At 53.9% G+C, this 13336-nt stretch overlaps 1 protein-coding gene across 3 annotated transcripts; it reads right to left on the reverse strand.

Annotated features, from left to right (window-relative positions):
* Positions 1 to 427: 427 nt before the first annotated feature.
* On the reverse strand, positions 428 to 11623 carry PCYOX1L (prenylcysteine oxidase 1 like). Of its 3 annotated transcripts, XM_082726295.1 has the most exons (7): positions 11468 to 11620; positions 7569 to 7775; positions 7375 to 7424; positions 5945 to 6570; positions 4351 to 4562; positions 1837 to 1977; positions 428 to 1371 (listed from the first exon to the last, which is right to left on the reverse strand). In XM_082726295.1, the coding sequence occupies exons 4-7, from the start codon at positions 5977 to 5979 to the stop codon at positions 710 to 712; spliced, it is 1050 nt and encodes a 349-aa protein (XP_082582421.1). In that variant the 5' UTR covers positions 5980 to 6570; positions 7375 to 7424; positions 7569 to 7775; positions 11468 to 11620; the 3' UTR covers positions 428 to 709. The 3 variants fall into 3 exon arrangements, with proteins under 3 accessions (XP_082582421.1, XP_082582419.1, XP_082582420.1); XM_082726293.1 differs by lacking the exon at positions 7375 to 7424 and having other exon boundaries at positions 5945 to 6119; positions 11468 to 11623; XM_082726294.1 differs by lacking the exons at positions 7375 to 7424; positions 11468 to 11620 and adding an exon at positions 9051 to 9173 and having other exon boundaries at positions 5945 to 6119.
* Positions 11624 to 13336: the final 1713 nt, after the last annotated feature.

Raw genomic sequence — 13336 nt, forward strand, 5'->3', positions numbered from 1 at the left:
AGCCTGTGTGCTTCCTCCTCTCTCTCTCTGCCTGCCTCTCTGCCTACTTGTGATTTTTCTCTGTCAAATAAATAAATTCTTTAAAAAAAAAAAAATACAAGTTCCCAGATGGGGGAGGGCAGCCCTACCTTACCCACAAACATTCACCCCAGCAGAAGAAAGAATGAAAAGGTGTCAGAAGGAGTTCTGAGATGAAGCAGGGCTTTGATCCCAGGACCCTGAATCATGACCTGAGCCGAAAACAAGAGCCAGCCGCTCAACCAACTGAGCCATCCAGGCACCCCGGTTTCATTGTAGGTGCTGCCTCACATACATTTTGAGAGTAGGCAATGAGAAGCAATAAAGAAATGTGACTCGGCATTCTCTGCCCCTTATTTCCTCCCCAGTCACTCCCATCTTCCCCTTAGGCAACCAAATTAGAAGCAGCTGGAGAGATGGATTTTTATTTCTTCTTAAAAAAAATAAATAAATAAAATGAATACACAGGCTTGAATTTCCTTCCCTCTCTTAGTCTCCCCTTAACAAGAAGCAAATACTGTGAAAGTCCTTAAGAGAGAAAGGCAGAGAGTGGGCTGCAGGGACCAGGCCGGCAGGGGCAGCGGCTTGCCACACGAGGTCTGGTGGCCAGCACAGCCTGCCAGCCTGGGCTGCTGTGGAGGTGAACCATCTTCCGCGGGGGTCGGGCGCTCCCCGGCTCTCCCCGGACCCCTCACAGCTCGGTTTTCACCTTGTGCATCAGGTCCTTTTGGTCGATCTTGTCCAGGTCCTGGTACCAGCGGTTGTAGGCCAGCAGGGCCACGTTCTTGGCAGCCACCGCCATCACCTCCACCGAGCTGGCCGCCCACTCCAGGGCATTGAGGTGGAAGAGCTGGTCGTGGAGGGCGAAGCGTGGGAGGGTGCCGGGGGAGCCATACACGGGGTGGGCCCGCCACTCGGCGGTCTGCACCGAGTAGTAGGAGCGGAAGAGGGTCTTCAGCTGGGACCGGAGGAGGGGCTTGGGGGACTGGACACGCCAGACGGCAGCCTCCTGGGGCTGCTTCCGCCGGAAGTTGGCCGAGATGTTGACCGGACAGATGTTGTCCAGGGCACAGAAGAAGTTGGGGAAGTCTGTGGTGAGGATGCTGGCGAAGGGGAAGAGCTTGGGGTCGGGGAAACCGAAGTAGGAAGAGTTGAGGTAGCCGTGGACCAAGGAGACCACGGTGGGCTGGAAAGAGCCCTGGGCAGCATCGATGGGTGGGTCGAAGCCCTCAAAGGTGATGGAGCTGCTGCTGTTATCCAGGTGCAGGGGCGTGGCGATGACCACTATGTCATAGAAGTCAGACCCGTTGCCCACCTCGTTCTCGTACTCCACATAGTACAAGGGTTTCCCTTCTGGAAGGAGAGATAATAGAGCACAAAAGTCAATTTACTTCTCGCCACTACCCATTGCTGTCCACCTGGGGCCCAGAGTTGAGGGTACGAGGCTTTGGGTGTAGCAGGACCCTCCGGATGCTGGGTCCTGGGCTTTCCACACTGGTGTGGCTGCAGAGGAAGCATTGGACTGGGAGTCAGGAGTCTGGAGCTTTTGCGGCTCAGTCGCTGGAGGGACTGGGGCAAGGCTGAGGCTCAAAGTCAAATGAATGGGGCTGGCTGGAGGGGAGTCTCAGCCTTCTGAGACCCTGACATTAGAATCGGGACGACAGTGCCCTCTGGTGTCACTTGGCAGTGCTGGAGCTTCCCACCGGTTTTTTGGAACCAGTCGGTGGCCTTTCCCAGAGCAGGGTTTAGGGACAGGCTGGTGGAAGCACCCCTGGTCTAGGAAACAGAGTGGCCATGCACGCTGCTCTGCTCACTCACCCGTATTTTGCAGGGTCACAGAGGTCACTGTGGCGTGGATCACGTTGGCCTTGGTGAGCTTCAGCAGGCCGGAGCAAACCAGCTTGTTGCCTCCCTCCACAGACCACAGGCTGCCCTGGGCCCCAGCTAGTGACATGGCTCCTGGGAGGGGGGAGAGTGGCCAGTGGGTTCTCAGAATCACTGGGCTGTGAGGCTGCAGAGTCCAGCACCATCCTACCTGCTGGGCCTCCCCCCGTCAGGCCAAGAATCCCCCAACGCGGGCATGGAGAGACAACATATGCACAAATACAGCAAAATTCACAAGGCTATCAACTGAAAACACGCTCAGTGCCAGGACCATGTATAAAAGATCACAGATGGTAAGATTCTGTTTGTACAGACTGCCCAGAAGTGGCAAATCCCTAGAAGCAGAGTGGATTTATGGTTGCCCAGGGCTAGAAGGCGGCGGGCTGTCCAGGAGGTGATGGCTACAGGTATGTGGGATTCTGGAGGCATTGAGAATACTCTAAAATTGATTGTGATAATGGATGCACAACTCAAATTCACTTTACACCGGTGAATTGGGGGCACCTGGCTGACTCAGTCAGTGGAAGGTGCGACTTGTGGTCTCAGGGTTGTGAGTTCGAGCTCTGCACTGGGTTGTTGGGTATAGGGATTACTTAAAGATAAAATCTTTAAAAATACCAATGGGTCAATTGTGTGGTATATGAATTGTATCTTCAAGGATACACACAAGCTACTGGAAGAGTGAGCAGGAGAGCCTCGCTGAGGGGACACATGGCGGGACCTCATGGCTGGAAGGGAGCCAGCCACGCCAGCAGCAAGAGGGATAGCATCCTGGACACTAGGAAGATGCTTGTCAAATATACACCTTTTCATTCATTTATTCAACAAAAATGGGCTGAGTGCCTCCACGGGTCCAGGCCCTTTTCTAAGGGTTGGGGGTACGTCGGTGAGCAAAGGAGACAGAGCTTCTTGCCCTTGGGAAGCTGACATTCTAGGGGGAAGAGACGAAAGAAGTAAATGATGCCGCCGGGTAGGGGACTGGCACTGCAGGGGGTGGGAGGAGGTGTCCATGGGACTGAAAGCTGGGTGATGGGACAGCGGCAATGAAAAGGAACATTTGCATAAAGACATTTTAGGGAATAAGAGTTTACCATGACTGTGTCTCAGGGAAGAATGTTCCGGGTGGAGGAATGGCTGCCCAGAAGCTCCAAGGTAGGAGTGCATCTGGAATGCAGGAGACATGCAAAGGGGTCCAGAGTGGCTGGGCTGGGGGGAGGGAGCAGGGAGGTGGTGGGACCTGGACCATGGTGGCCTTGCAGGCCACTGGAACGACTCTTGGCTTTTATCTGAAGGCAAGTGGGAGCCCTTATAGACCTTACAACGTAGGTCAACCTAGGTCTGATCTGATGTCTTTGTTTTAAAAGGCTCAACCAGCTGATGTGTTAAGAATAGCCTGCAGGGGATGGGGCTCTCTGCTCAGCAGGGAGCCTGCTTCTCCTCATCTCTCTCTCTGTCTGTCTCTCTGCCTATTTGTGATCTCTCTGTCAAATAAATAAATAAAATCTTAAAAAAAAAAAAAAAAAAGAATAGCCTGCAGGGGGAAGGGGACGAGGGGTGGGGCAGGGGGGCCTGGCAGGAGGCCTGCAGTAATCTGGGTGAGGGGTGCTGAGCTTGGACCATGGAGGAAGCAGTGCTGGGAAGCGGTCAGATTCTGGCTCTAAGTGGAAGGCAAAGCAGATTCCTTTGCTTCCCTTTTTTGTTTCCTTTCCTTCCTCTCCTCTTTCTTTCCCTCCCTCCCTCCCTTTCCTCCTTCCTTCCTTTGCAGATGAGATATGGTAAGTGATGGATATCGTATGTGATGGATATCAGAGAAGGCGCCAGTCCGGGTTTTGGCTGGGGCAATGGAAGGAGCTGTGGAAGACTCTCAGAGAGGCGGGCTTGAGGGGTAGGTCAAGAGCTCAGGTTTGGCCACCTTGGCAAACCCACCAGGCCCACCAGTGGAGACGTAAGGGTAGCACTGGCCACGTGAGTCTGCAGTCCTGAAGGGAGGTCTGGGCTGGAAGGCGTGCTTGGGAGTTGGTGGGTGGAAGTGTGAGTGGTTGAGACGCGGATCAAGGACTGAGCTTGCACCTTCCACGTTAGGAGGCGGGGAGGAGAGAAGGGCCCTGGCCTGAGCTGGAGGGCGGCAGGTTATGTACACGCCCGCTGGCCCCAGCAGGCCAGGTCCTGAAACCAGCCCCAGCAGGAGCGGTGGAAACACACTGGAACTAAGAGCTGAGCTTTGCTTCCACCATCTAGAAATGGGGTGAACATCATTTCCTGGCAGCCTGGAGGGCCCATGCCAGAATCAAAGAGGGTTGAGGCAGGAATGTTGAGGGTTTAGACAGCTGTACTGAGCCTGGTGGGTGTGGGGTTGACACTGGCGGGGGGTGGGGGTGGGGGTGGCAACCCATCCTGGGTGCTGTGGGCCAGGGAAGGGCAGGAGGCAGGCCGAGGGCAGAGGCTCACCAGCGAAGGCAGGCATTGCTGCAGACTGGCCATAGCTGGCCCGCAGGACAGCGGAGACGACATCGTCGATAAAGCGCTGAGTGACGCCCACTTGGAGCAGGGACTCGGCCACGGAGCGCTGGGTCATGTTGACGAAGGCAGACTCCCCCAGCGAGTACAGCAGCTCCTCCACGCCCGAGAAAGCGTAACCATGGGCCTGGTACTTATAGATCCTGGAAGACACGCAGAGCTGGAGCCCGTGTGCCAGCTGACCAGCCAGTCCTGGCTCCCACCACCTGGTTGGCCCAGCAGGGCCACCCTGCCTTTCCACGAGGAGGGTGAGAGAGGAGGCTGGTTTCTTGGCCTGTCTGCTGACGCTGGGCCTCCCCCAACTATAGGGACAGTGCAGGGGGGCAGGGCAAACTGTCTGGAGCCCCACTAGACCTGGTTTCCCCACGGTGCTGCTAAAGGACAATTATGGTGTCTGAACTATCCTGCCTGAGGGTACAGTCCTCTTCTCACCCGCAGGGGACTGCCAGGCAGGGGGCCACAGTCCACCCCCACTGTCACACTGCTCGCTTCAGCAGCATGTGCTCTGCGCTGGCTTCTAGGGCCATGGTGGACCCGGTGGGACTGGCCTCATACACCAGTGTTGTCATGTTTGGTGCTAGCCCAGCCTGGCCTCCCTCCCAGCCTCATCCGACAGGGCTCCCCTGCACCCCAGCGGGCTCCCGTCTCGCCCCTCCACAGCAGCCCCAGTCTCAGGGACTGACTAGCTGATGGAGTTCTGGAGGCATTGGTCTTTGAAATGCTGCCTCTACCTGGGCTGCTTTGTCAACATGCTGAGTCTGGTCATAATGGGACATCCAGATGGAGTTCCTCTCCATGAAAGAAAATCAGCATTGTAGGTTTGAGTAAAATGGACAAGGGGGAAAGACGTCAGAAGGGTAAGGACATTATGTCTGGGGGATTCCTGGTAAGTAACAGGTAGGGATGCCATGAAGGGCATAGGTGTGGAGGTGAGAAGGGGGGCAAAGCACCAGGACCCAGCAAGGAGGCCGGGAGGCCATCCTGAATGTCTGCCTCTGGACCAGGAAGCAAGGAGGCCCCTCAGGGGAGAGCTGGCGTGCCAGGTGGCGAGTGGGTGAACGGTGAGAAGCAGACACAGTGACATCGGACCACTTGTCCTCATCATATGAAGGAGTCGGGGAGGAGGCTAGGGCCCAAGGAGGAGGGAAGTGGTGAAAAAGGAGTTTGTTCTACATGGGAAAACCGGGGGTCAGTTGGGCTTAGAAGGGCACAGCCTGCCGCTGTAAAAGGCCTCTAGATGTGCTTCATTTGGCTTATTTCTAAGATGAATTGGTTACATATACTGAAAAACCAGGAGATTTCACACATCACTCTGGATTTCTGGCATCTTCTAGAAAACCGAAAGACCTAGCCACAGGAGATCGGCATTCCCACAGGGCAGAGTGCTAGCCACCCCCTTCAGACAGGGCCCTGCTCTTCGGGGCAGCCCACTGCCCGCTCTCCTCTCCCACCAGCTGCCTCCACTTCCGCACACGCTGGGGGTGTCCTTGTAGGTGGTGGCGTTTGCAAGCCCCGCCTGGCGTACCTCATGAACTTCTCCATGACCTCCTCCACCCACATCTGCAGCCGCAAAAAGCTGATGCCGTAGTGCCACCAGAGGCGGAAGAGGTTCAGCAGGTACCAGTCTGTCTCCTCCAGCACGAAGTGCTCCCCGCTGAAGATGGCGCTCCTGCCCACCACCTCTCGCCGGTGTCTCAGGCCTGAGGGGACAGGCAGGAGCCCCTCAGGTCCCTCTCAGAGCGCCCCTCACCCCCAGGAGATCTAGCAGTGCCTGAGCGACATTTAGGGTCCTCCTGAAGGATGCAAATGGACTGGCTCTGTTAAAGGGAAGAGCCAGCCACTACGGTCTGCTCCTCTGTGCTGCTTGTTTGGAACAGTCAACACATGCCCAGAGAAGGCTAGTTGATAAAGACGTGAGATTTAAAGTAATGTACCAGTTTACAGTGGTTTTTTTGAACAGGGATGCACTCAGTCACGAGTGCGGGGAATTCAGCTGTCATCCTGGAATGGCCAGGGACTGACTGCTGGCTCTTGGATGGCAAGCCCCAGCTCCAAGACCATCTGGGCAGAGTCCCGGCTCTTTTCAACCATCCACACGCAACAGCCTACAGAGCACCGGGACTTCAGCATCTCGCTTCATCCTTTCTCAGTCTGGGAAGAGGCAGAACAGGTGATAGCAGCCCCCAGTTAAAGATGTAGAAACCGAGGCTTAGCTTCTAGGACCTGCCCCAAGTCACAGGCTTCTGTTTCTTCCCCCCCATTCCTGTCCCTGAGCCACCAAGTTCCCCATTGCGGAGGCCACATTCCTTCGGCATCCTTCCAGAGATTTTCTGCCAACACTCCTAAGGATGGGTATAGCCAGGAGTCACTCCTCCTCCGCCCCCACATACTATCTGCAGCTCTGCATCCTACTGACACGCTGTGTCTCTGCAAGTGCTCTACACTAGGCCTGAAGGACTTCCCCAGTCTGGCTGCTGTGCACTTCAACAGTATTTACTCTCAGATCCCAGTGGGGGGCGGGGGCAGGTGGGATGTTTTCAACCTTCTGCTACCTCCAGCAACGCTGCGATGAGTAACTGTGTGTGTTTGCCACTTAGCTCTCTTTAGTACACCTGGTCCCTTCTGAGAAGCAGAGCTTGTGTTTCAAACAGGACTGTTGCCTGTGGTTTCACTAGTTGCTGCTGGGGTTGAATTCGGCTCTTACTCCTTGTGGGGCCGCAGCAAAGGTGTGGAAACCCTCTGAGCCTTCCTTTCCTCAGGAGACCTAACACCTGCCTTACAGGAGGGTGGCTGGGTAGGGAGGACGGAATGCCTACATCCCACCTGGAAGGATGCCAGGTACCTGGCAAGCACACAGCACATGGAAGACATTATAATTATGGCTACCGAGAGGCAGCAAGTCAAAAGGGAAAGAAACTGGCTTGGGTTCTAATCCCCGCTCTGCAACTAACTCACTGTGTAACCTCAGGCAAGTTCCTTCCCCTCTCTGGTCTCAGATGCTCCATCTGTAAAACGAGGAGATGGGGCTACATGACCCTCTGGCCCTGACCTCCAGGGCCATCTGGGAAAAGCCCAGTGGTTGCCACCAGCCCTGGCAAGACACACGGGGGGTGGGGTGGGGGGAGAGGACTTTGGTGCAACGCACTCACCCAGCTGCTTGACAAAGTCCTGCATGTGCAGGCTCAGGGAGTGGAAGGAGGCGGCCCCGCTCTCGTAGTGCTGCTTGTTGACGGAGATGGTGGCCAGGCGGCCACCCACAGTCCCCTTCTCAAATACGTCGATCTGTACCCGGGGCCCGAAGTGTTGCTGGAGGAAATGGGCTACGGCGGAGCCCCCGATTCCGGCCCCAACCACGGCTGTCAGCAGGCCAGGGCGGCAGAGAGGGGAGAGACAGTGCAGGGGGTGGTAAGGCCGCAGGTCCCACGCTGACACCCCCTGGGAGGTGGTTCCCAGGCCCCTGCATTTCATCTACTTATCACCTCTCAAAAAGGAAATCTGCAGGCTGGTGTTTTAGTAAAGCTATTTGCAGAGAGCAAAGGACAACCTGAAAATTGTCACCTACTGTAACGCTCATTTTATAATGAAAAAGACACGTTAGCAGGAAAGAATCTCAACATTCTGGATGATCATGTAAAGAGAATACAGTTAATTTTATACAAACTCACTACATTGTCCCTATTTTTATTTCATTCTGAATTGGTGAAAACCTGGTCACTGCAGGTACTGTTAGGCAAGATCAGTGTTTGGAAATGACTCCTTAATCCAGGGCTCAGCAAACTATAGCCTGCGGGCCAATTCTAGGCCACAACTGTTTTTGCAAACAGAGTTCTACTGGGACACCCTCCTTCTGGAGCCTACTTATGGCTGCTTTCACACTACGGTGGCAGAGAAGAGTACTTGCCGCAGAGACCCTATGGCCTGCAAAGCCTCAGGTGTTTACTCCCTGGCCCTTTACTGAAGAAGTCCGCCAACCCTTGGTCTAGGGCAACCTACCACCTGACACTTTAATCACTTCTACATTTGCTGTTTGCCAAGACTGGAATGTACCCTGGGACGGGCCTCTCACTACTATGCAGGGCACCCTATGCCGGTTTGGACTCTTGTTCTAAAGTTTCAGCTTTGATGTCTTTGGGGATCTCATCATCTACTGTCTTCACTGTGCCTCCTGCTTTTCTGCTGTTTGTAAACTTGGTTCATAAGCCGTGGGTGCTCTCATCCAAGTCACTGGTAAAATGTTTCACTGGCAATGTGGGCTCTGTGGGTTACCAGGCACCACTGTCCAGACAGCCTAATCTAGACACTCAGACAGTCTGTTTAAATAGAAAAGGAGGTAAATTTGGCGTTGATTTTTCCTTCCCAGACCCCTGTTGGACCCATGACAGACCGCCTAGGTCCTGTCAAGAAGGCAAAGGTCTTTTTGATCTGGCCTCCATTTACTTGGGCACTCCCTGCCCCACCTCCACCTCTCCCCCTTATTTGCCTCGACTTCTTTGGCTGTGGAGCCCATGACTTTGCTCTCTCACACTTGTGTTGTGGCCTATGTTGCTTCCTTTTTTGGGAACGCTGTCGCCTTTTGCCTTGCTGCTTCTAGGGCCACCGCGTGCAATTAAAGTTTTGCTTGCCTCACTCACCTAAGACAAGTCAGGTGTCACTCCCACATATTCCTCCAGCACATGCTCCTTCCCCAGAGCCTTATTCTTGCACACTATCCTTCACTGGTCCATTTAAGGACTGAGAGCAGCTCCCTAGACCCCCCAGACCCTGGCAGGCAGTAAAGCTAAGTATTTGTTGCATCTTGGAAAACAAAACAAAACAAAACAAAAACCAAACACTTCCTCCTTTTCAGTGTTTACAAAGCCATTTCTAAGAGTGCCCTTAACCTTTTTCAACCAGTGTGCTCCCTTCCTGTCTGTGACAGAGCCCCAAGATATCCATTTTTCAGAGGAACTAATATCATGAGGCCTCGAAGCTGCCCACAGGACTCTGGGGAAGCAGAAGAGCTCACCTCATTGAGAAGCAGCGCATTCAATGCCCACAAACCGACACCCACTCCCTGGTCCATGATAAGACACGGTAGGGCCCAAGAGATTCAAGCACGGCTTTTGTCCTCCTGAGCTCAGGCAGGGAGTGGGCAGACAGACTCGAGCACTGCAAGCTATGACAACGTGTGACCCGTGCGACAACAGGGTTCCTGGGAATCCTGAGGAGGAAGCAACGTATTGTGCATGAGCACATGGAGACACAGGCCTCGCAGGGGAAGTAACGTCTGACCAGGGCCCTGGAGGACGATTGGCTTTGCCTGGCAGCAGAAGCACATTCTCCCTGGAGAGAACAGCACGAACAGGGTGGTGTGTGGAACTGTGGGGGTGGGGGTAAAGAGTCCAATGTCACACAGAGGTATTCAGATTTGACCCTGCAGCAGTCTGGGGGTGAAGCCATCCTCACAGGAAAGCTCCACAATCTCATGTGTAGAATCCAAACCACCAAGATGAGGACAATCAGAAAAGCTACCAAGCATCTTGGCATTGCCAAGTGTCCTGCCCCGGGTGACCACTGGGCCAGGTAGGCAGGGACCTGGCAGGCAACCAGCCATGTACTGCTGGAAACAGGAGTGCTGGGAGGAGGCCCTGCCCCTTCCCAGGGGCCAGTGTGAAATGTCTTGCCTGGTTCCCCATTTTTTGGGAGATGAAAGGAGTGCCCTGCCCTTCCAGACAGAGGGTGCCTAACTTCCCCATCCTTCGGAGCCAAAATCCACCTTCTCCCTGAGGTCTTCTCTGTCTGCTCTAGCTCTCAGGATTCTCTCTCCCCTGAAAACCCTAGACTCTCAGTCCCAAACTGATTTCTGGCAGGCTCATCTGTCTTAACCCTTTATGGCCTGAGCTGCAGTTTTGTAATCCAAAGAAGCCTTAGCACTGTACTAGCCCAATAAGTCTGTGGTGCTTTCAAGGGACAGGTTTCCCTGCCAATAAGGGGGCAGAGAGGGCAACTTAGTGGAGTGGGGACTCTGTCCCCCGACAGATGCTAGAAGACTAGCATCTCTGCCTCTGGGAATTTTATATGTGAGGGACTGGAATATCTTTAAGAGCCCTGTCGAGTTAAAATTGACAATTGTCAATAGAAAGAGCAAACAAATATGGAGCTCTCGTCAATGAGATGCAGGAAGAAGTATTTAGCAAATGTCCTGATGCCTGCAGTTTATTTTGAAATGCATTAAGATGTAAGTTGAATTCATGGAGGGAGGGGAAGATAGTTATGTAATAATGCAAGTACAGGAGCAGTTTGCTAAGGGCAGAATCTAGGTGGTGAGTACACAGTTGACCACTGTGTATCCAGTTCTTTCAACTCTGCTGTACATCTGAAAATTTTCTAAATAAAATATTTTAATAAAACCCAAGATGACTGCTGTTAAAAGTTCTCCACTGTCATTCAGCAAATTGATCTCCAGCAGACCTTCCTGCTTTCTCTCTCCTATTCTCTCTGAGGTTTTGGCTTAGATGTTCCTTCTAGGAAGCCCTCCAGAGCCCTCCCGGAGCCTGGAAGATGGACGAAGTGCTCTTCCCATCGGGGTACCTTCTCAGCCTTACCACTGACTTCCCTGTATTGTGCAGTCTCGCCTCCAGACAGGAACTATGGAGCACTGTGCCTGCTTCACAGACGGCCCTCAATAAACCTTTATGAATGACATCACCCAGTCGCGGGCCTCTCTGTCAGCCATCGGGGCACCTGGCAAAGAGCCAGGTCCACCGCAGATGCTCAATGCTCCTGGCCCTTCTGGTGAGATCAGTGGCCAGTTCGGTCCCAAGCCTCTTTTCCGCCCCAGGCAGCCGTCGCCACAAGCCCATGCCGTCCGGCATCAGCACCTTGCCTCCCACCGGTCCCCTTCCTCGCCCAGTCTCAGTCCCTCGCCTCTTCTCCAGCCCGTTCCTCTCCCGAAGACCCCTCCCTCGCCCAGCTTCCTTCCCCTTCCCCCACCCGGTAGCTGCCGGCTACGATCCCTTTTCCCTCACAGCCCTCCCCCGCGCAGCCCCCCACCCCGTCCTTCCCGCACCGATTTTGCTGGGCCGGGCGTCTCCGCCTGTGGCGGCGGCGGCCAGGAGCGCTGCCAGCGCGGCGAGGAGCCGGGCAGCGCGGGCCATGGCGGGCGGCGATCCGGACAGCACGCCGGCGCTCGGCGCTGGCGGGTTGGCGCTGGTCTCGCCGCCCCGCCCCGGCGCCCCACTGGCTGTTCCACCTTCAGCCCGGCGGGCCTCCGCCTCTCATTGGTCGAGCCGCCGTCTCTCTCCAGCACGAGGCGCTCATTAGCTGCATCCCTCTCGGGCAGGCTGGGTCGGTCGAGGCTTCCCCGTCCCGCCTCCTGGACGCGAGTTCTCCATTGGCTGGCTCGTCCTGCCCCCGCGCAGGTGTGCGCGCTCCGGGTGCTCAGCATCAGGACCAGGGCCGCGCCGAGGGGAGATCGACGGGAGAGGCGGGCGTCCTCGGTCCCAGTCCACCCCCTGCGGTTTCCTAGCTCTCTAACGGGTCGTCTCCGTGTCTGCTTCGGTTTCCCTTCTCTCCCGCTCCCTTTCTGGGTGGTTTTGACAGTCACGTGAGATCAGAGACTTGATACCGTCCGGCAGGATCTGCAAGCGCAGCAGATTGCTGACCAAGCGTGTGCAGGCGTGGGGGCGAGGCTCTCCCCTGCGCGCGCGTGGAAGCAAGGCCAGCTGCTTTCGAGACTGTTGTCACCGACGTGTACTTGCAGATTCTACATGCACTTTGTGTCTCTGCCTTCTACTTAACCAAAAGAGAAGGGTTTCATCCAGTCTCTTCTCAGGGAGGAGAGGTAGGAAGGGAAGAGTAAGCTCCCATTTTCACCCTCAGAAAAGAAGAGCAGCTCAGTGCGGTTAGTTCATTACACGGCGAAGGACAGATTCCTCTGGCAGAAAATAAAGCTGGGCATGAGCTTCAGGATAAATAAGGAACACCCATATTTAATTTGGTCAGATGATGGCTAAGAGAAGAAACTGAAAGGATTCAGACGCTAGTAAAAGAGCATGTAGCTGAGATTCCAAGTCAGCTCTGAGTCACAGAAGGGCCAAGCTGGTTGCTAGTAAAGTAGTAGACAAACCATGCATTTCTTATGATCTTAAAAAATAATCTTTTTGGTAATGTTTATGTCAGAATGTAAAACTCCTTAAGTTCATTCCCTTGACTCAAGATAATTCCTTAAATTTTTTTGTTATATAAGCATTCATCAATTACTTTGTGCCAAGTTCTCTTATGCGCTGACTTAATCTGATTCTTGTAGCTTTTTGAAGGGTAAATTGTATTAACTCTAAAATTCCTCCTTTTCTCCCCCCAAACAAAAGGCCTCACATATTTATTACTGAACCAACCCACTAGTGCAGAAGCATAGGAACAGAGAAAAATCATTTTCCCAATAAAACATGTCTATCATTCAGGTAGTGGTAATGTTGACAGTGAAGCTGGGTGACTCTATTAGTTACCTATTGCTGCATAACAAACTACCTCAAAACTTAGTGGCTACAAGTAACAATCATTTACTTTGCCCATAAATCTGGGCTTTGGGCACGGCTCTGTGAGATCAACTCATTTCTGTTCCATATGGTGTTGGATGGGGGCTGTTCCACTAGGGGCTGGAGGATCCAATTTCTAAATGACTCGAGAGGCTGGCAAGATGGTGTTGGCTATCAGTTGAAATCTCAGCTAGGGCCTAGTTCCACTCCACAGGCTGTTTCAGTTTGCTGTCAATTGAAGGCTGAGTTGTTGTAAGGGTGAGCATCCAGAGATAGGATAGTTTGGGTCTGGAAACCAGCAGTCACTTCTACTACATTCTATTGGTCAACCACAAAGTCCAGATTCAAGGAGATTTGGAGCAATGTTTGAAACCTCCACAGCAAACTTGACCATGTGGATG

The sequence above is a fragment of the Mustela nivalis genome (genome assembly GCF_964662115.1).
Source record: "Mustela nivalis genome assembly, chromosome: 3".
NCBI classification, from domain to species: Eukaryota; Metazoa; Chordata; class Mammalia; order Carnivora; family Mustelidae; genus Mustela; species Mustela nivalis.